Source organism: Taeniopygia guttata, chromosome 8 (assembly GCF_048771995.1).
Source record: "Taeniopygia guttata chromosome 8, bTaeGut7.mat, whole genome shotgun sequence".
In the NCBI taxonomy this organism is placed as follows: Eukaryota; Metazoa; Chordata; class Aves; order Passeriformes; family Estrildidae; genus Taeniopygia; species Taeniopygia guttata.
This window is the reverse complement of record NC_133033.1, coordinates 11,042,349-11,061,400: the sequence shown is the minus strand read 5'-3', so window position 1 is coordinate 11,061,400 and position 19,052 is coordinate 11,042,349. Positions and strand designations below refer to the sequence as shown.

The 19,052-nt window shown below is 52.5% G+C and overlaps 2 protein-coding genes across 5 annotated transcripts; one reads left to right on the top strand and one right to left on the bottom strand.

The window, feature by feature from the left end:
• Positions 1 to 2,048: 2,048 nt before the first annotated feature.
• On the top strand, positions 2,049 to 10,914 carry TMEM125 (transmembrane protein 125). Of its 4 annotated transcripts, XM_072933072.1 has the most exons (3): positions 2,049 to 2,315; positions 3,747 to 3,889; positions 7,517 to 10,914. In XM_072933072.1, the coding sequence occupies exon 3, from the start codon at positions 7,823 to 7,825 to the stop codon at positions 8,483 to 8,485; it is 663 nt and encodes a 220-aa protein (XP_072789173.1). In that variant the 5' UTR covers positions 2,049 to 2,315; positions 3,747 to 3,889; positions 7,517 to 7,822; the 3' UTR covers positions 8,486 to 10,914. The 4 variants fall into 4 exon arrangements, with proteins under 4 accessions (XP_072789173.1, XP_072789174.1, XP_030134821.1 ...); XM_072933073.1 differs by lacking the exon at positions 3,747 to 3,889; XM_030278961.4 differs by lacking the exons at positions 2,049 to 2,315; positions 3,747 to 3,889 and adding an exon at positions 7,119 to 7,402.
• Positions 10,915 to 12,990: 2,076 nt separating this feature from the next.
• On the bottom strand, positions 12,991 to 17,532 carry C8H1orf210 (chromosome 8 C1orf210 homolog). The gene is made up of 4 exons (XM_004176884.4): positions 17,351 to 17,532; positions 15,006 to 15,513; positions 14,213 to 14,359; positions 12,991 to 13,784 (listed from the first exon to the last, which is right to left on the bottom strand). Exons 1-4 carry the CDS (start codon positions 17,438 to 17,440, stop codon positions 13,435 to 13,437), a joined length of 1,095 nt encoding a protein of 364 aa, XP_004176932.3. The 5' UTR covers positions 17,441 to 17,532; the 3' UTR covers positions 12,991 to 13,434.
• Positions 17,533 to 19,052: the final 1,520 nt, after the last annotated feature.

The window sequence follows — 19,052 nt, the reverse complement described above, 5'->3', positions numbered from 1 at the left end:
ATAGATGGTTCCATGAGCTCAAATGATTTTGGAGACTTCAGCTGAGTGCTTTGTCCATGAATGTGGAATTAAGTTTATTTAGTGTAATTTTTTTTTCCATTTTGCATCTTTAACCTGTATGGGGCATAGGTTTCACAGGAGCAAAAGGAAGAAGTTAATGGTCTGTTAATGGGCTAGCTTAACACCCTTTCTTCCTCCTCCCCTCCCCATATAATTATTTTGATACTTCCTGTACAGAAAGAGGATGTAATTAATGTAATTAGTAAATATTTTAGAAACTAGTTCCCTCTAAAATTTTCAGGACACACCCATTTTAATTGGCTAGGCTCTCGTGTGGTATAATTTTCCCCTCTCTCTGTCAGGACAAATTGAGTGCTGGAATCATACAACACACTGCTTTAATAGTTGTGGTTTAGAGAAATGCAATCAGCTTTTCTGAATAAGAATATTTTTCCTAATATGCCTATACAGATAGTGAATTATTTCTAAATTGTGACTGATATGCTTAAAAATATGCCCCTATGTCACCCTTATTAGCAAATTTTAAAGGCAATACACAGCCTGTCAGATGAAGCCTAGGTAGCTTCAGCTGCCAGACTAGGCTGAAGAGGATTGTGAACTTGATCTTAGTGGTTAAGGGGCAGCTAAAACATTGCTTGTATAGGGGAAAATTAAACATTAGGCACAGCGGAGTGTTACAACTAAACTTCAGCAGGCCTGCTGGAAGCAAAATAGATGTACAATCCCCTTCTATACTGGGAAAAGCAGACCAAGGTGAAACTCCCACACACAAACTCTATAAATGTTTTAGAACTAAGCTGTAACTGGATTCTTGTTTTGTGTGCTAATAGTCTTCTGAATTCTCTCAGGGTGCAAAATAATTTTCTGCTTTCCTCCCCTCTTGACCTTCATTGTTCTGTTTCTCCTGCTGGTACCTCTCTAAAAGAGCTGGTAAGCATTTCATGCTCTTATAAAGCTACAGCCCACTTTTTAAAATTACTATATGGCTATCTGAATAAGGTTTCCCCTTAGATGACTTCTTTGCTAACTGAGCCAACTAAAAACCCAGGTTTTTCTGGATAGGGTCAAGCTCATTGTTCAAAGGTGTTTGTATAGGAAAACCTATCACATACCATTTGGTTTTTTTATGTGTAGGACAACATCCTTTGGACTGATGATATTTCACAAGTCTCAAAAGACATATCAGATTTTTCTCAGACAAATTCCTGAACCTGTCACACTACTTGGTTTCTATTTGATTAGCATATCCTAAGCTTCCCTTCTCACAGCCTGATAAAAAAGTAGCATGTGACTTAATAACTGAGCCTCACTTTCCATTAGCCAGGCAAGAAGTGTAGTTCATTCCCGTTCTCTTCTTCCTGCATTTCCCTGGAGATTTTCCAGCTGCTCAGACTAACGGTAATGATCGCTTCTGCTATCATGAAACCTAGCCAGGAAGGAGGGGACATTGATCAGTCAGGGAATCCTATTCCCCTACTGACTTCAACATTCCTGCTACTCCCTTTTGTTATTCTTCAACTCTTAAATGAATGTTTTTCTGTTTCCCTGATTTCTCTCAAAATAGCTACCCTTTTTTCCCCACTGGACTACCAGGAAATCAGCTCTTCTGCAGCATGGTAAACTCTGCTGGTCTTGCTGTCTCCCAGGGAGGGGGCTCTGCAGCTGCCTTTTGGTGGGAAGATGTGACAGTGACATCTGGCCTGACTTGAGTGCTTGCCTGAACTTCTGTCACAGGAAGAGGCTCTGATATGACTGGATGGCCCTAACCTATACAGTAGAGCAGGAGCTACTTTATATAATACCAAATACTTGCTGAGTGTGTCAAGTGTCCCCTAGCACTGTCCCTTACTGCCTGGGAGTTGCTCCCTGGCTCTGGCACCCCTTCACCTCCAGCTGGGAGGAAATGAGCCATCTTCCAAGATCGGTGTGTGGCCAGAGGCCAGATCCTGCCCGAGGAGGGAGGGAAGGAGGGAGGGGTATCACCTGCTCAGCGGCGCGGCTCTGGAGCGTCTCCAAGAGCAGCAGCAGGATTGCTGGGACGCCACCCAGCTGGGGAATGCACCTGCCCGGGCAGGAGGCGAGGGCTGCCGCCGGACCTCCGGGCTGCCGCGGCACCGGGAAAGGGAGCCTCACCTGGGTCTTGACAGGCACTTGCAAGAGGAAGGGAAGAGATTGTCCCCGTGGGCTCCCTCGTTAGCTGGATCCACTGGAAGGAAAGCCTGGGAAAACCACTGCTGCCAGCCTGGAGCAGGGAAGTGTGCCAGGCTGTCGCATGTGGGCAGCGTCTGCTGCAGGTGAGTGATCCCTTCCTCCCTGGGAGCTGTGCGGGAAGGAACTTCAGCAGCAGCTGCTGGCAGGTTTGAGGCTGCTTCAGCCTTACTTCTTCAGAGACCCTGCTTCTTGCCTCCAAATCATTTCTTCCTTGTGCTATTGTTTCCTCTCAGCTTCTTGTTCCCTTGGCACCCTTGGCAGAGGTGCATCAGGACAGGCTCTGCAAGGTCAGGATAATGGATGCCTGTTGAGTGTACAAAGAGGAAGGGGAACATGACATTTTACAATGGAGCCTGCCAAAAGTGTCTAGATCTGTGTAAAAGACAGCTGTGCACCGACCCTGCTACAAAAAGCCCTCCACCATCCTTAATCCCAGAACCCCTTGGCTTGGGGAAGGGAAAGGGACAATCCACCATCACCCAGGGTTCCCTGGGGCTTCCCAGATGGAGTCTCGTGGCAGGAGCAGCTCACTTCTGGGAAAGCATTGTCCATCTGTCAGAGGGTGGGCTCTCTGCACAGCTTTGCATGGATCCCGAGCAGCCCAGGAAAGGAGAAGCATTGGGAATTGGTGGTTGGTGTGGAGGGCAAAGGAGTGTGGATCTCAAGCTAGGATTTTGGGCAAGACAGATGGATGCCACATAAAAGCTCCATTACTCCCATTCCTTGCAGGTTCCCCCAGCCCCAGTCCTGAGTTCTCAGAGAGGGAACTTCCCACATGCTCCCAGGTGCACAGACAGGCCTTTAGCACCATGACACTCAGAGCTTCTGGTTTGTACATTGAGAGTAATTCAGTCATAAAACAAGATACATGAGCTTAATTCTCTTTGAGCCTATAGGGAGTGAGAACGGAATCAAATATGCTTAGGAAGCATGTCTTTACTGAAAACGGGGTCAAACTCTGGAACACACTTCCTGGAGAATTGGTTGATACCCCAAACCTGTCAGTATTGAAGAGGCTTCTGGGCAATGCCCTAAAAAACATTCTTGAATTTGGTCAGCCCTGAATTGGTCAGGCAGTTGGACTAGATGATCATTTTAGGTCCTTTTCAATTGAAATACAATAGAATAGACAACACAATAGGCTAGAATAGACAAACTAGAATACAATAGTCAGAATAGAATGTACTGTTTCAGTTGGAAGGGACATACAACAATTCAGGGCTGACTCTCTTGGTAAAGAAATGCTTCCTAAAGCGTTGGAAGTTGAAAAAAATACATGACATTATGGGAAAATGTTTATGCCTATTCTGGACTAAAGATTTTTGTAAGGCACAGAGTGGTGACAGGTCCGTCCCAAACAGGCTATGGACAGATCAGGTGAAGAAGCAAATAAGTTGTGATGGACTGGGAAAACAGAGGGCTGAGATGGCTTCGATTTGTTTGAGATTGTGAAGCTCTGTTGGCTCTCACCTACACTGCTCAGGTAAATAATTTTATGTGTTGTTATTTTATAGCAAATCTTGTTGGACTCTCCCAGTCTCCATGACGCTTACGAAGTCCACGTAAAAGCTGCATAAAACCCTTCCAAGGCTGGAAGTACAAGGAAATACTGCAAGAGCCTGTCTCATCCCCAGACTTCCCCTCCTAAACCCTGTGGGTAAGCATTGTTTCAACGGGTACCTGGGGTTTGTATCATTCCGAGGCATTCAGCCAGTACATCCCACACCTGTAGCCAGGAGTGGCCAGGAGCACATTGATGATGACCCTCAATTTCCAGTGACATGTTGTCAGAGTAGGGAAAGAAAAAAACAACCAACACAATGGAAAAGGAAAAACATGAGTATTTTTTTTTTCCTGCATTCCTAGTGCTTTCCTGTTCTTCCTCCACAGCTGCCAGCCAGCAATGGGGAAGGACAGCATGTCACTTTTTTCCTGAAATGTGCTCTTTGGACTTAAAGCATTGTGTGGCTGGGCTGGTCCTCTCCTCCATTTTCTCTTGCAGAGATGGGAGCACAGAAGGTGCTGGCTTCAGTAGTGAGTAAATGTAGAGATTAATGATCTGTGATCCAGACTGTCAAGTACACCAATCTGATGGGCCAACTGGTTTGTTATGGTCTGTCCAAGATTGTTATTTGTGAGACCAGGTAGGCCAAAGAACACCAAAAGAAGGGACAACAGCTTGGGATGGCTGTCCTCCCTCATGGCAGAGCAAGCATATATATTCCTTCCTTTCTCTGGGTCTGATCTGGGCAAAGTGATGTGCTGCACAGTGCCAAGAAAGCAGATCAGCAAAGCTGCTGTGAGGTCTAGGTTCATCCCTTCTTTATGGAGCAGTGGGTGACAGCCCAGGATAGGGCTGCTTTGGTTTACAATATAAAGAGAGTTTTCTGAAGAGGGTGGGAGCAGCCAGCCTGAGGAACGAGAAACTGTAGCTAGTTTTAAGGAGGAATGTTTTCATGGTGAGGATGATTTAACTCCGGAATGATCCCTGAGGGGTTGTAGATCCTCCATCCTTGGCATGTAAATGAATGGGGCCCTGACCTGCTCAGTCTGACTTTTAGGTGAACCCTGCTTTAAGCAGGTGACTTCACAAGGTCCCATCCCACCTTAATTATTCTGTGATTCTAGGAGTAAAAATACTGTTAATAGCAACACAAGCCCTCAGGGTCTAAAGAAGCAAGTGTGGATTGTTTTAGAGCAAAAGATTATATTCCCCGAACATTTTCAAACATACATAAGGAAACATGAAAGCACACTTCAGTAGAAGCCTTTGCCTCTCCAAATCATTTGTTTAATAGAGGTTAATGTAACACTGGGAAACTCTCCAAATAATTTGTTTAATAGAGGTTAATATAACACTAGGAAATACATGCTTGTAGAGGTGATACCTTAATTTTCCTTTCCTTCTTCGACCATATGATCCTAGGGTTTTTTGTGGGGTTTTTTTGCTCCCTTGTCCTTTTTCTGAGCAAATAAAAAACTAAAATGGTTAAATTTTTAAAAGTAACATGAGAATGCAGTGCTGTAGCTTGATTTTTGATCACATTTTCCCTCATTGTGGTTCATGGTGCTGTGGTTTCCTTGTTTACTGTTTGACTCGTATAACTTGGGTCAAGCAGCAGACAGACACAGACTTTGCACTTCTCCAAGCTTTATGTTCTCTTAGTCTGAAAGCTCAGTTTAATCTACAAGCTTGCAATCTATTAGACTCACCCATTCACTGCTAAGGAGGAGAGAAGGCACCTTAGTGCTTGGAGAAGGAAAGGCAGGAGAGAGAAATGTTTAGCACCACGCTGATTTGCATAGGCTAAAGAAACAGCTCCAGTCTCAATGTCTCCTTGCTTCTCTCTACTTTAATAGTGCCCCATGACATCCTCACCTTCCTGGGGATTTGTGTCCTGGGCATACCTGACAGCGCAAGGTATCTGCTGTCACACACACACTCCGAGTGCGTCCCAGCAGGCACAAACCAACACGCTCAGCCACAGCTCCTTTCTCTCTCTAACTGGTGCTTTCTGGTTGCTCTGGCTCCAGCCAGGAGCTGTAGGTGTCCCACGGGTCTCCCAGCAGGGGTGTCCCCTCTGGAGCCGGGGTTTCCGTGCCGCAGCCATCGCTGCCGGGCCTGCCAACCCGCCGTGCCCACAGAACTCCCGGACACGGACACGCGCTGCCGCTGGCAGCGGCCCGAGCCACGTCCCGGGTGAGCTCATGCTCCATCACAGCCGGGGAGTGACTCAGGAGGAGCTTGGCCTGACACTGTCAGGCGGTGTCTGGTTCGGGCACTCCCCGCACAATTGTCCTCCCTGTCCCCCCGGCCCCACAGAGGGGCTCTGAGGTGTTTGCTGGCAGCAAAGGCATTGCCATGAGGGATGTGGTGTGTGGAGAACAGACAGGGAGAGTGATGGCAGGAAAGATCCCTGGTGCGTGCAGAGCTGCCACGTGTGGAGGTCATAAATTCTCCGTGCCTGTGTGTAATGAGCCCTGAGCCCCAGTGCCGAGCAGAGCAGGGTACAAACGGAGTGTGTTTGACGTGGGCTGATGGGCTCCTGAGAGCCACTTCTAGCAGGCAGGGTGGCTGTCCCCCCACCCAGGAGAAGTGACACAGCTCTGACACAAGGGACCTGAGTCAGTTCCTGTCCCTGCCATGGGCTCCTGCAGGATTCAGAGCAGCTCATGTGTGTGCCTGTGGTGGCCAAGGGTGCATTGTCCTGTCTAGGAGGTGACCAGAGAGGCTGTCTCCCCTCGGTCTCTGGGGTTTGCCCCATGTCTCCAGCCTCAGTCATTCCTGACATGCTCCCATGCTGTCCTCTCCAGCACCTCTCCATGGTTTGGGTAGTAGCTGTTCTAGAGGATCCCTGTAGTGCTGTGGGACCAGCTGGAGCACTCACATGCCAGGGAGGAACATTATGTGAGAGAAATGCAAGTGGTTTCCACTCTTGATCTAAAACTGTACCCAAAGAAGTATTAAGGGGGGGCAGGATAGTGGGGACACAAGCCTGGGAATCGTGAGTGGTGGGCTGAGACAAGGTGCTGTGCCCAGGGGAGCCCAGCTAAGCACAGCACCTTGGAGCCAATGCTGCCCTTCCTCTGCTCCCCTCCAGTGGCAAAGTGCTTCACAGACCAGCAGCGAGACAGCAAAATCTCAGGGTGCCAGGTCACAGCTAAGGGCTCTTTCCAGGCACATGCTGAGATCACTGGAGATTAGCTACCATATTTCTGTAGGGAACTTCTGAGGGGAAACCACTGGCAGTGCAGGGATGGGGATAGGGCTGAGAACAACAACTATGGCTGCTCTCACTCTTCCAGCCACTGGAGTGGAAGAGTTAAACCCTGGTCCTGACCCCCACCTCCCGTTCTGGGCAGCAGAGCCAGTTGGTGACAAGAGGCTGATGCTGATGAGGGAGCATGTGAAGCCGGAGCTGTGAATGGGGCTTTATCCCAGGAGGGACCTGCCTCTGCTCACTCCCTGCCCTGCTGCCAGCACCAGCTGCAGGCAGAGTCCTTCGGGCAGCAATGTGCCAGCAGCCTCTGAGCTGGGCACAAAGCGCTGGGGAGGCAGGAGACTCGCCCTTGGGGCAGGCTGGGGTTCCCCCGCAGCACATGGAGGTCTCCCACAAGACGTGCAGCTGATCTGTTCTCCAGCACACAGGGCTTCTGTGAGGGAACCACAGTAAGGTCTGCAGGCCAGCCTCAGCAACCAAGGCCCAGGGTCTGGCACAGGATTATTTGGTACAGGGGAGCAGGGTGTCTGTTTAATGATATCTTCTCTTCTTGACTTTTTCAGATGAAAGACACGGGAAAGGAAGGAGACAGCCCTGGCAGTTTCCCTGTGGTGCTGCTCTGGGAACACTCCATCATGTTTCACAGCCCTGCCTTGGTGGTGGGCTCAACCCCAGCACGTGGACCATAACTCTCCTGGTGGCACCACTGCAAAAGGAAATTCCATCAGGATCCAAAGAATGAGACCGAGACATCACTGCTGGAGAAATGCAGCTGCCTTCACCACTGCTGCTGCGTTGACCCTCCATTTGCTGTAAGGGTGCAAATTCATCTGTGCCACTTCTGTGCCCTCTTCACCCAGCTGTCCACCATGCCAGAGCTGGCAGAGCTGAGCAGCCCCCGCACCCCTGCAGACGCAGACCACATCCAGAGGAATATCTTGGAAGAGCATGTGGAGCTCTGGTGGTTCCAGGACCCCAAAAAATCCATCCTGTGCTATGGGATGGCCGTGGTGCTGATCCTGGCCTGCGGGATTGGGGGCATCATCCTGCTGTACAGCACTAGCAGCCGCTCTGGAGAGTGGCGGCTCGCCGTGGGCACCACACTCTGCCTCCTGGCCCTGCTCGTGCTGCTGAAGCAGCTGCTGAGCTCTGCAATCCAGGACATGAACTGCATCCGCAGCCGGGATCAGATCGAGCTGCTGAAGAGCGGAGGCTTCTCGGACTGCCTGGTGCTGCTGCTGAGCGCCCTGGTGCTGCTGGTCTGTGGGGTGGTGCTCACCATCCTCTCCACCACCACCATGCAGCTCAGCCCCGCACGGCCGCTGGCCAGCATGTTCACCAGCGGGGTCATCCTCCTGACTGCCGGCAGTGCCATCCTCCTCTGCCTGCTGCTATACCTGCTGTGCACCTCCTGCCGCCGGGCAGCTCCTCGGAGCCTGGAGACCGGCGAGATCCGCATCTTCACCATCTCCGGCCGCCTCGCTGGAAACAGGCGGCTTCCCCCCACCTCCAGCATGGCCAACCTGATCTGACCCAGGACACCTCTGTGTGAGCCTTAGTGGATACAGCCGTCAGTGATGGCCTTTCCCCAGGGAAGGGCGAGAGCTGCAGTGTGCCCAGTGTTCCTGTTGGAGATGACTGGCATTTGCTTTGCCTCAGGCTGGTGGCACAGCACAGATTCAGAGCACCTGGACGGGCTCTGACCTGGCTGGCATTTTATCTCCACAAAGCCTCCTGTGTCAGCTGCTGCCTGCCTGGCTGTGACCCATGTTACAGAGTGAAGGTGAGCCTGTCCTGTACCCCTGGGAACCCCAGTACTTGTCTGGTTCCTGCAGTTCCTGGGACTGTGCCATACACTCTCCTGGCAGGAGAGGCTGTAATTGCAGGTGGTATAAAACCAACCTGTGCTCTGTGCAGAGCCTCCAGCTGCTGAGTGAAGTAGAGCCTCTAGCAGCTGGTGAATGGCAGGAAATACTTTCTGTGTCAGCAAGCACAAGGGAGCCTGGTGGGAGGCATGGCTGCAGGGGCCGCTCCCAAGAAATCACTGGTGTCTGTGGGAGTGAGTGTGGGATTTGCATAGGATTGTGTGTGCTAGAGCCACAGCATGGCTGGACCTCACATGAAATGCTGTTTGTGTTTGCAATGCCAGCATCTGTTCCAGTGTTACATTTCTGCAGCCCACCATCACCTGTGGTTTATCAAAGGGGTGATGAAGCAGTGTTGGTGCCAAGGCTCTGATGGGTTATCTGTGCTGGACTGAGTGTTGGGGCTCTCTTATCATGCCAGGATGCTCCAGCTACGTGAGCCACAAACAGCAAGGTGCAGTCACCAGGGGATGGTGATGGGACGCCCAAATCCTGGGGCTGGGGCTGCCTTCTGCAAAAGCTGTGTGAGGGGAGAGTGCTGTGCCCTCCTACAGGAGTTTCCCAGGCAGAGGCACCTCTGCTGCCAGGAGCCCTGCAGCTCATCCCAGTCCCTGTTTTCATGCTGTTTCTGTCTCCCAAGTGCTGCAGCTGCTGCAGGGTAGAAAAGGTCCTCTACTGTCACTTGGGCCTTACCTGGAGCTTTTTTGGTGTTTCATCTCTACAAGGTGTCTTGTTTTATCACCAGGGTGTCTCTACCAGAGGCAGACTAACAATTCACCCCAGGAACTTTTCCTGTGACTTAAGTCTAATTTACCTGACAAAAATCTCATTTCCCTCATAGACTCACTAACCATTTCACTGCCCTTTCCATAGACACAGATCTCAACCTCCTACTGAAGATGCTCCTGCATGACCTCTTCCTCTTAGCAAGTTGGTCAGAGCATGGTGCTAATAACACCAAGGTCACGGGTCTGAACCCCATGTGGGCCATTCTCTTAAGAGTTGGACTCTGTCATCCTCCTGGGCCCCTTCCAGCTCAGACTATTCTGTAATTTTTCATCTTGTCTGCTCCCACCTTTCCTTCACCTGAATTGCTCTGCCCCAGATGTTGGTTTTGCTCATTATTTGCCAAGTGTCCTCTGCAATGGAACAAGACTGAGCTATTGTTTTTTGTTGCCTGGTAACAAATTCATTTGGAAGAGGATGGTAGCTGATTCCCTTGCCAAGAGCACAAATCACTGTCCATGTTACACCTGGAGGCAGTGTCAGAGCTCACCATCAGCTGGTCAGTGAGGCCTTCACCCCTTCACAGCTCCAGCTTCACATTCCCAATGCAGTGAGATCTCATGAAACCACATCTGTATCCACCTGTTCTTGCCCTGCTCCTGCCGACTTTCCTTTGCCTGAAGCCTTGGATTGTTTTTCCCAGTGTACAGGTGCATCATTTGAGCTTTTCTCTCTGTATCTCTGTTATTTCTACATTTTCTTCTGCCATTTTCACATCATCTGTAGATTTTATTAAACTGCTGTTTCCTCTTCTCTCTGCATCTCCTCCCTTAATCTGCCCAGGAAGGGCAGGCCAGAGCTGAATGGTCTTGCACCACCATCACCACTGCTGCTGCTCTGCAGGCTGGTGTCAGTGCATGTGCAGTTATGCCAGGCTGCACCCCCTCTGCCAGCACCAGTGGTCCAGCAGTGACTGCCAGCTCCACCAGCCCGCACGTGCTGACAGGCCACAGCTGCCTGCACACCAGCTGTTTTGCACATCTGGGCATTTCTGTGAAGAAGCATGACTGTGCCCAGCTCGCAGCTCCACGCTGCCTGCATGTCAATGTGAATCCTGTCCCCTCCACAGCCCCTTCAAAACGTGCCCCAAGTGCCTATGAATTGTGCCAGAAAAGGGTGATTGACTGTGGGCCGGGACAGCAAACCAAGGAGACAACAGCTGTGCCTGAAGATGGTGGCTGGGTCCAGCTGCCCAGAGGGACAGCCTGTGCTGCTCAATCCCTGACTCCCCTCTACAGCACAGGTGCTGGTTTGTCTCTTGGTTCTTGTGTTGTATGTAGACATACATAATAAAGTGTTAGAGAAGTTAATTGTGTTGAAGGCTGGTACTTGAATGCAGGTCTCTCTGCAGAGCAGAGGTGTCAGGGCTTTTCAGGGCTGGCCTCAGCCCAGGGCAGTAATCACAACAGACCAAGGTCCCTCACGTGGCTGTGGTTTTGGATCACCAGCTAGTGTGGCAATGCCACCAGAGCCCCAAAAATGCATGTACTTCTCTCCTGATACACAATTCCCACCTCCAGATGCATGTTAATCTCTCTCTGCTTAAGAACACAGACATATCCAGATCCCCTTACTGCTGCTCTGTGAACCTGAGACCTTGCTATGCCCCTGAAAGATGCTCACATGGAGCACACAAAGCCTCCTGAATGTGTCAGTGCTGGCTAGTTTGTTTACAGAGAAGCTGTTTCACCCTGTGGCAGGGCTGAGCCTCGCACCTGGAACCAGTCTGCCTGCATACCTGCTCCTGCTCCCGGCCAGCCTCAGCCAGGCCCTCATGGCAGCTTCCTGGGTGGACCCCTGGAGAAGGATCCTCCTTTTCATGCTCTGACCCCTTTTATTCCCAGCTCTGCATGCCAGGTGCATTTTCCCCCAAACATGAGTTGCCAGGTTCCTGCTCACTTGCACCCCAACTGCCTGAGAGGGGACGGAAAATGCACACACACACATGCACACACACAAGAAAACCTGCCATGTCTACTTGGCTAAAAAATAAATGGGTGAACTTATGAGCAGGGTCAAAGTAGACAAGCCATCCAACCACTAAGTGCTGAGGGACTGGTGAGTAAGATCCTGGACAAATAAGCCTGGATGCTTGTATTTTTAACTTCTTTTAAGAGATCACCGAAACAAAAAAGAAAAGACTGCATCTAGTATGTTCACGTGATTGAAAAGCATGTTGAAAAGCCCAGAAAATACCCTCCAAAAGATAACTGAAATGCTTTTTCCCAAACCGCAGATTTAAATCTCTTACCCAAAAAATACTAGAAATTTCCAAAAATATATTATATAGTGTATTTTCATCAGTAGCTGATGAGCCCAGAAACAAATGATGAGACAGTAACTGAAAAAGTAAAGTTCACTTTAGAAATATGGCATTTAAGAGCAAAAACTGGCTGACCGCTGAAAGAAGCCAGCAGATTTTCCTCCTGCTCAAGGCTTCAAGTGGCACATTTGCTTTCTACCCTGTCTCATCCATCCAATGCCTGACCCATTTTTCCCCTTTGGTTTACATTCTCTGAGGTGTATTATTTACCTTTTTAATATACTAAATGTTTTAATGAGTGGAGAAATAGAAAGGCAGTTAGCAGTGAAATAGAGATTTGAAGGAGGTGGAGGAATTAGCTGTGTGGCAGAGCTTTGAGAAATGCTGTCCTGTGTTGATATCTCTTACTCTGGAGCATGACAAAGAGACTCCTGAGATATCAGGGATGGTAATGACTGGGCTGTGCCCTGGGAAATCTTCCCAACTGGTTGGTACCAGCCTTATGAATCACTTACTAAAGGTGAATGCCACTGCTGCTCCCTGCTTTTAACTCCAGAGTAACCCATGAAGGCACAACTCCAGCAGAAATAACTTGCAGTTACCTGTGTCTCATGTGCTCTTCATCATACCACAAAGATGAAGATGACAGGAATGTAAAAATTATCCCATTTGTGCAACTCCACAGTTGAAGAGACACGTGGAACTCTGTAATGGGTGCTGGAGGAGAGGGTCACCTCGCCCCAGCACATGGGCCTGGCACTGCAACTGGCAGCACTGATGAGTTTGCTCAGCTCTGCAGAGCTGACAGGGGAAAGCTGTCTTTTAGCTTGTCTTCCTGGAGAGGGAAGAGAGAAAAGAAAGAAGGGCCATGGCTGGAGAGACATGCACAGAAACCCTGTGATGGTGCACCAGGGCTGCCTGCACCACAGCAGGTGAAATATTTGTTTGGACAAGAGCACTCATTGTGCCACAGAAGTGGTCTCTCATTGCCACAGTTAGAGGAATGTATTTATGGTCCTTTAAAGCAAATGCAAAAAAACTGCACCGCAGCTGTGGGGCTGGGGGCCTCCTCCAGACACTGGCACTGGGAGAGTCCCAACAAACCATTGCTGGCACAAAGAGGCAGGGCTAAATCATGCTTTAATCACACCTCAGAGTGACAACACATTGAGGGACAGAGCAGGGCTGGGTCTGGCACCATGGGGCAGTGGGACCAGTGCCCAAGACCCCATGGCAGCACCAGGGCAGGCTCCTCTTCCCACTTCACCTGGTTTCCCAGGCATGATAGGCACCACCTCCTTCATCCTCAGCATCTGAGCAAGGCTGGGAAAGCAGCACCTGGTTTGGTGTCCCTGTGACAGTGCAGCTTACTGGTGTCATGCTGGGACACTCTGGGACTGGCTGCCTTCAGCCTCCATCACCATGCCAAGCCCATCCCTCTCTCCTCTCCTCTCTGCTCCCTTCCTCCTGCCCCAGACATGTGGGGCCCAAAGCCAAGGGCAGGTAGGAAAAGGGTGGAGCTAGGGAGACAGCAAGAGGCCGCAGCAGTGGTGGCTGATTTGTAAGTTCAGATGGAGCGATGCAACTCCAGCTCCTCTTTTGTTGGTAGCTGCTCACTGGGCTGGATGTAGTTGTCCTCAATGAAGCCATCATCATCCTCAGTTTGCAGGTCGGCAGCATCAGTTATGGAATGGCTCCCACAGGAGCCCCTGTCCCAGCTGCTGCTATCCTCCATGGGTCTGCCTCCGATGGAGCTGATTTCAGGCAGCGGCCGGTGGCGGTAGCTGGCAAAGCTCTTGTGGACAAGCTTGCACTTGGCAACCAGTGCAATCAGGATGGAGATGGCAATCGCTGTCACCAGGAATCCCACCAGGTAGGGCCAGCTCCTTCCCCCCTTCCCAGCTGGCAGTGCCGTGGCTGTGACACAGGAAAGGTGCATGGTCAGCCTGTAGCACACCCAGTGCTCCCCATCCTCCAGCCGTGTGCCTGCCTGCAGTGTGCAGCCAGCACTACACCACTTTCATTAGGAGCAACACAGATGCCCTTCACCAAGACCAGGTACCAAGGGAGTGTGAACACTGGGGGAAAAACTGCCTGGCTGGTACTGCTGCCTATCACTGTGGAGTCTGTGCTCCATGTGGCTTTGTGGCACCTGTTAACTTTCCTGTCACAAAGCCAACAAACACCTCCAGGTGTCGGCCACCCTCCCACCAAGCCACTGCACCAGCACGGCCCAGCAGCCTGAACCTCTGGGGCTGTGGGGCAGAGCAGGGGGTCTCCACCTGCAGTCCCATCCAGTATGATGGAGGACACTTTATGGACACCTCTGAATCTGCACAACTTACTGTTGTTCTCAGTCACTGTCATCAGCTGCGTTGTGCTGAGCTCACGAGCAAACCGCTGCTTAATCTGGCAGCCCAGGTCCTGAGAATCCAGAGCTGTGATCTCCCGGCCCCTCAGCCCCGGGGGCGACACGCAGGTCACCTGCACAACTGGGAGACAAATGGGCTAAGGTGGGATGGGGGTCTGCGCCCATCATCTCGCCTGTTTAGAGAACATGATCCCTGCTTGCTCCTGGGTTGATGGGTTGCATTGCAAGGTGCTCCTGGCTCTGCCTTACAGACTTGCTGACCCTCAGCATATTGTAGGAAACAACCAAAGGGAAAATTCCCTGACTAAGGAACTGTGTATGACTCTGATTAGCAGTTCCTCTGAACTGGACACAGACAAATTCATGGATACCCACAGAAACCCCACTGCTCTTACTCGGAGCTGAGCTCAGATGGTTGGAGCCTGACCTGGCTCCAGAGAGGGAGCTGCCAAGTCCTCAACAATGAAAAATGTGGTTACTCCACAAAGGCACAGAAAGATGGATTCAGAGGCCAAAGTGTACATGCAACCCATTTTCCAGAAAAGTAGCCAAATTATCCTGCTGACATTGTTAGAAATCCTTGGTATCCTGCGTTACTGCAAGCAATGAACAGACATCACCTTTTGGTTTGCTGTCCCTCAACAGGGTAGGGCAGAGAGCCACCTCAGACCTTGCCCAAGGGTCAGAGCAAATGGATCAAGCAAGACTCCTGCACTCAGGGTTCCACCTGGCCGACACGCTCCCTGCCACCCATCCCCTCCACTCACCTCGCCTGCGCCGCAGCCACTGCTGCAGAGGGTGCACGCTGCAGTTGCAGACCCAGGGGTTCCCTTCCAGATGGACCCGTGGGACTGTCTCCATCAGCTGCAGGCTCCAAGTGTCCACAGAGACCAGCGCATTGTGCTGCAGGTCCAGGTGGAAAAGAGCTTTCAGTGGCAAAAGGAAAGGGACATCAAGCTCTTGCAAGCTGTTGTTTCTTAGAAGCAGTGTGTGCAAGTTTCCCAGGCCCTTGAAAGTGTCCACGTGGATGTAGGTGATGCTGCAGCTGCTCAGGTCCAGCAGACACAGCGCTCCGAGGTTGGAGAAGACTGCTGGGCTCAGCGTGAGCTTGGCATTGCTGGAGAGGTTGAGAGAGTGCAGAGAAGGGAAATGCTTCAAGAGAGTCCTGTGATGGGGCATGATCAAGGAGTTGAAGGAGAGGTCCAAACTGGTGATGTTTCTTGGAAGGGAACTTGGAGCATGCTGAAGGCTCTTCCCACTGCAATTGGCCCATCCCTGGGAAAAGAACTACTGTCTGAGATGGGCTATCCATGATGGGGAGTGTCTCTAGAGAGAGACTCCTCAAAGGTTCAAATGTCTGAATTACCCAGTAGAGTTTAAAAAGAGCAAAGACACACACACTTTTTAAAAAACACATGAGCTGCCAGACTGGAGTGGGCCTAGATAAATAGAGAAAGATGAGCAGGCCAGCCCAGGACTGAGAGCAGCTGACTGAAACAGCACAGGAGGAGCGTGCAGGGCTAGAGGAAAAGCCCAAATGGACGAGTGCAAAGGCAGCAGGTTGTCACCCCCCTGTCCTTCCGTACAGGGCAGTTGTCATTCAGGGTCAGTTTGCAGAGGGCCTTCCTTTTCCTCCCCTGGATCCCCACCTCCAGCCCCCTGGGAGCTTTTGTGTGACACAGGGGCATCCTCCCAGCTGGAGCAGGGAAGCAGGCGAGCCTTGCCTGGCAGGAAGGTGACCAGGCTGGAGAGCTGTAGGCACCTGTACCAGTCACCAAGGCCAGGAACAGCTCACTGGGACCTGTGCAGGACAGTGCACCGAAGCCTTCATCTACCCCACGTTCCTTAGGATACACAGTGAGTGGCTGTGGCTTAATGCTAGTTGGCTGTGCCAGTATTAGGAAACAAAAAGGCCAAGGACCATTCACTGTCCCAAATACCAGCAGAGCAGGATGAAAGGATCAGTCAACCCACACGGATGGATTCTTTTTTTTTTTTACAAGTAAAACAAGGTGCCTCAACTCAAATAGTTTTGGGGAGCAGTCCCCAGCATGGGTTACTCTTGCCTGGGCTTTTAGTGGGAGGGGATCAAATGTCCAAAATGAAGCTGACAGAGAGCAAGTCAGCAATTTAAGTTTGGTTGGGCAGGCACAAGCTCCTGTTAAGTGCTGTGTTTGGACCTTGCAAGCAGAGATGTTGTGCTGTAAGTTTACTGTGGTCCTGGGTTTCTGTGTCTGGCTATATTCCAGCTAGCTGGGCTTTCCATTTCTTTCACCTCTCTTTTCATCCTCCTGTCCACCTAAATCTCCTATCAGACCCTGCTGTTCCTGCTTGGTAGAGGAACAGATATGCTCTTAAAAACCTGGGGTGTTGAGGACTGGCTTATAATTGGGCCAAGGCACAGGGGCATCACATGGGTCCTGTTTCCAGCTCAAACACAGCTGGGCTGAGGAAGGCTTTGGAAAACAGTGCAAACCTTTGGGTGGAATAACTGAGAGATCAGTGGAAAGGTCAGTGGCCCATGACAGCCACTTTCCTCCATTCCCTCAGCTCCTTCCTGATGCAGCCAAGCTGCTGGCTGCAGTGCTTGTCCCAGTAGCTTAGTTGTGTTTCCTGCTCCTTGCTGGGTGCTCAGGGATCCTGGCCCCAGGCTTGCCAATCACCCTGGTCCAGTCACTGCATCACCATGCACTGGGGAAAGGAGTGAGGGGTTGGGACCTCTTCAGGGATGTGACTCATGGCTGCTTGCCATGCACCCCTTATGGGCAGCTGTGTTACACTTGCAGCCAAGAGACCCCCACAGTCAGAAACGCCATGACTCACACAACGCTGTGCCAGGCCATGCTCTGGTGAACAGGCTGGACAACATGACACGTTCAGCCCAAGGCTGGGAGCAGGACAGACAGGCTTTGGGGCATGGCCAAACCACCCCTGTGGCTGGCAGCCACTGGCACAGCACATCTCTCAATTAACTCCGCTGGCTCCCATCTTCTCTTGAGCTGTGCAGAGCAGGAGCTGCCTGCCAGGCCCTGCTGCCCCGTGGGCACCCCAGCTGTGCTGGCAGGACCCGGAGCGGGGCCCTGCCCACCCGCAGCCCCCACGGCCCCCCTACCTGGCGGTCCAGGCTGCAGGGGTGTCCCATCACCACTGACCAGACGCAGAGGAGGCCACAGACCCAGCAGAGCAGGCAGGTAGGAGCCATTTGGCTCCAGGAAACTTCCGGCCAGAAAAACAAGTCTCGGGGAAAGCTGGGAAGCCGGCAGAGCCGGCCGTGCCGGGCGAGGTGTGGCGCGGCTGTCCCGGCCCCGCTGCCCCGGCCCCGCTGCCCCGGCCCGGCTGCCCCGGCCCCGCTGCCCCGGCCCGGCTGCCCCGGCCCCGCTGTCCCGGCCCCGCTGCCCCGGCCCCGCTGTCCCGGCCCCGCTGCCCCGGCCCGGCTGTCCCGGCCCGGCTGCCCCGGCCCCGCTGCCCCGGCCCCGCTGCCCCGGCCCCGCTGTCCCGGCCCGGCTGCCCCGGCCCGGCTGCCCCGGCCCGGCTGTCCCGGCCCGGCTGTCCCGGCCCCGCTGTCCCGGCCCCGCTGCCCCGGCCCGGCTGCCCCGGCCTGGCTATCCCGGCCCCGCTGTCCCGGCCCCGCTCCTCCCGAGCCGGTGAAAGGTGGCGGTGCCGGTTACACATTAACAGCCGCGCCCATCACCTCCCAGCCCTGTGCCGCCCGTGATCGGTGACCTGCTGCTCTCTGGGGTGCCGTGGGGGCTGCCGGCGTGGCAGCAGGACCCTGGGAGGGGCTGGGGGGGCTCCAGACAGAGGAGGGGACACTGTGTCTGTGGCATCTGCCCTGAGACACCGCGCTGGAGGAGAGCAGCCTGAGCCTGCTCCGGCTGCTGGTCCATGCACACAGCCAGTCCTGGCCGGGGAACTTGGGCTGAGGCAGCAGGAAAGTATCCTACAGGAAAACAAAAGTCTTGCTGGAATTCCAGCAGAAAGGTGTTTAAAGCAAGCAGCAAACTGGCAGGTCTCTGGGCCCAGCAGCAGCAGCTCGGTGAACAGCACCTGTCCATGAAGGTCCCAGAGGATGGGAGTGCCCCACCACTTTCGGCACGCCCCACACAGACCTGCCGCTTAACAGTAATTCTCCCTTCCAATCCTGCTGTGGAGTCAGTGAAACTCTGAGAAATCATGTCAAAGCAGCATCTCATGGGTGTTTGCTGGCACACCAGACCTGCTCATGTCCCCACAGGTGAAGGGGCGGGTGAGTGGCCAAGGCTGGCAGAGCCACAGGCCAGGCAGTGAAAGAACTGGCTGCACCTGCTCCTGGCTTTGCCTCTGCAGCAAGACGGAGCACCAAGCTCTTCCCTGCTCCCCATTCCCTGGTCCCAAGCCTGCTTAGCGTCAGGAAGCCGATTGCCAGCAAGAGCACTTTGGAACTGTCGGCAGCTGGGACAGGACGGCCCCTCCTGTCCCAGCTGCCAAAGGGCTCCTCCACAGCCGCACGTCCCACCCTTTCCTCAGGGAAAGCGCTTCCCAGCAGCCTGTCCTTCATCCTGTGGGCATGTGCTGGATGCCAACGCAGCAGGCAGCTCCTGCTTCCCAGCTGCCCAGGCGGGCTGGGGATGCTCAACTACCCCGTTTCCAGGATGTTCCTATGCCTGGTGGGATCAGTCCTTAACCCAGCCTTGCGGGGCCTCCCCAGGACCTGCTGAGCACATAAAATAAAACAAGCATCTAGAGAAGCAGGGCTAGAAAGTGTTGAGGCAGCTCAGTCCACTGGTGCATCTGCAGGGCGGTTGCATTTCCTATCAGGAAATGTATCTGTGTGT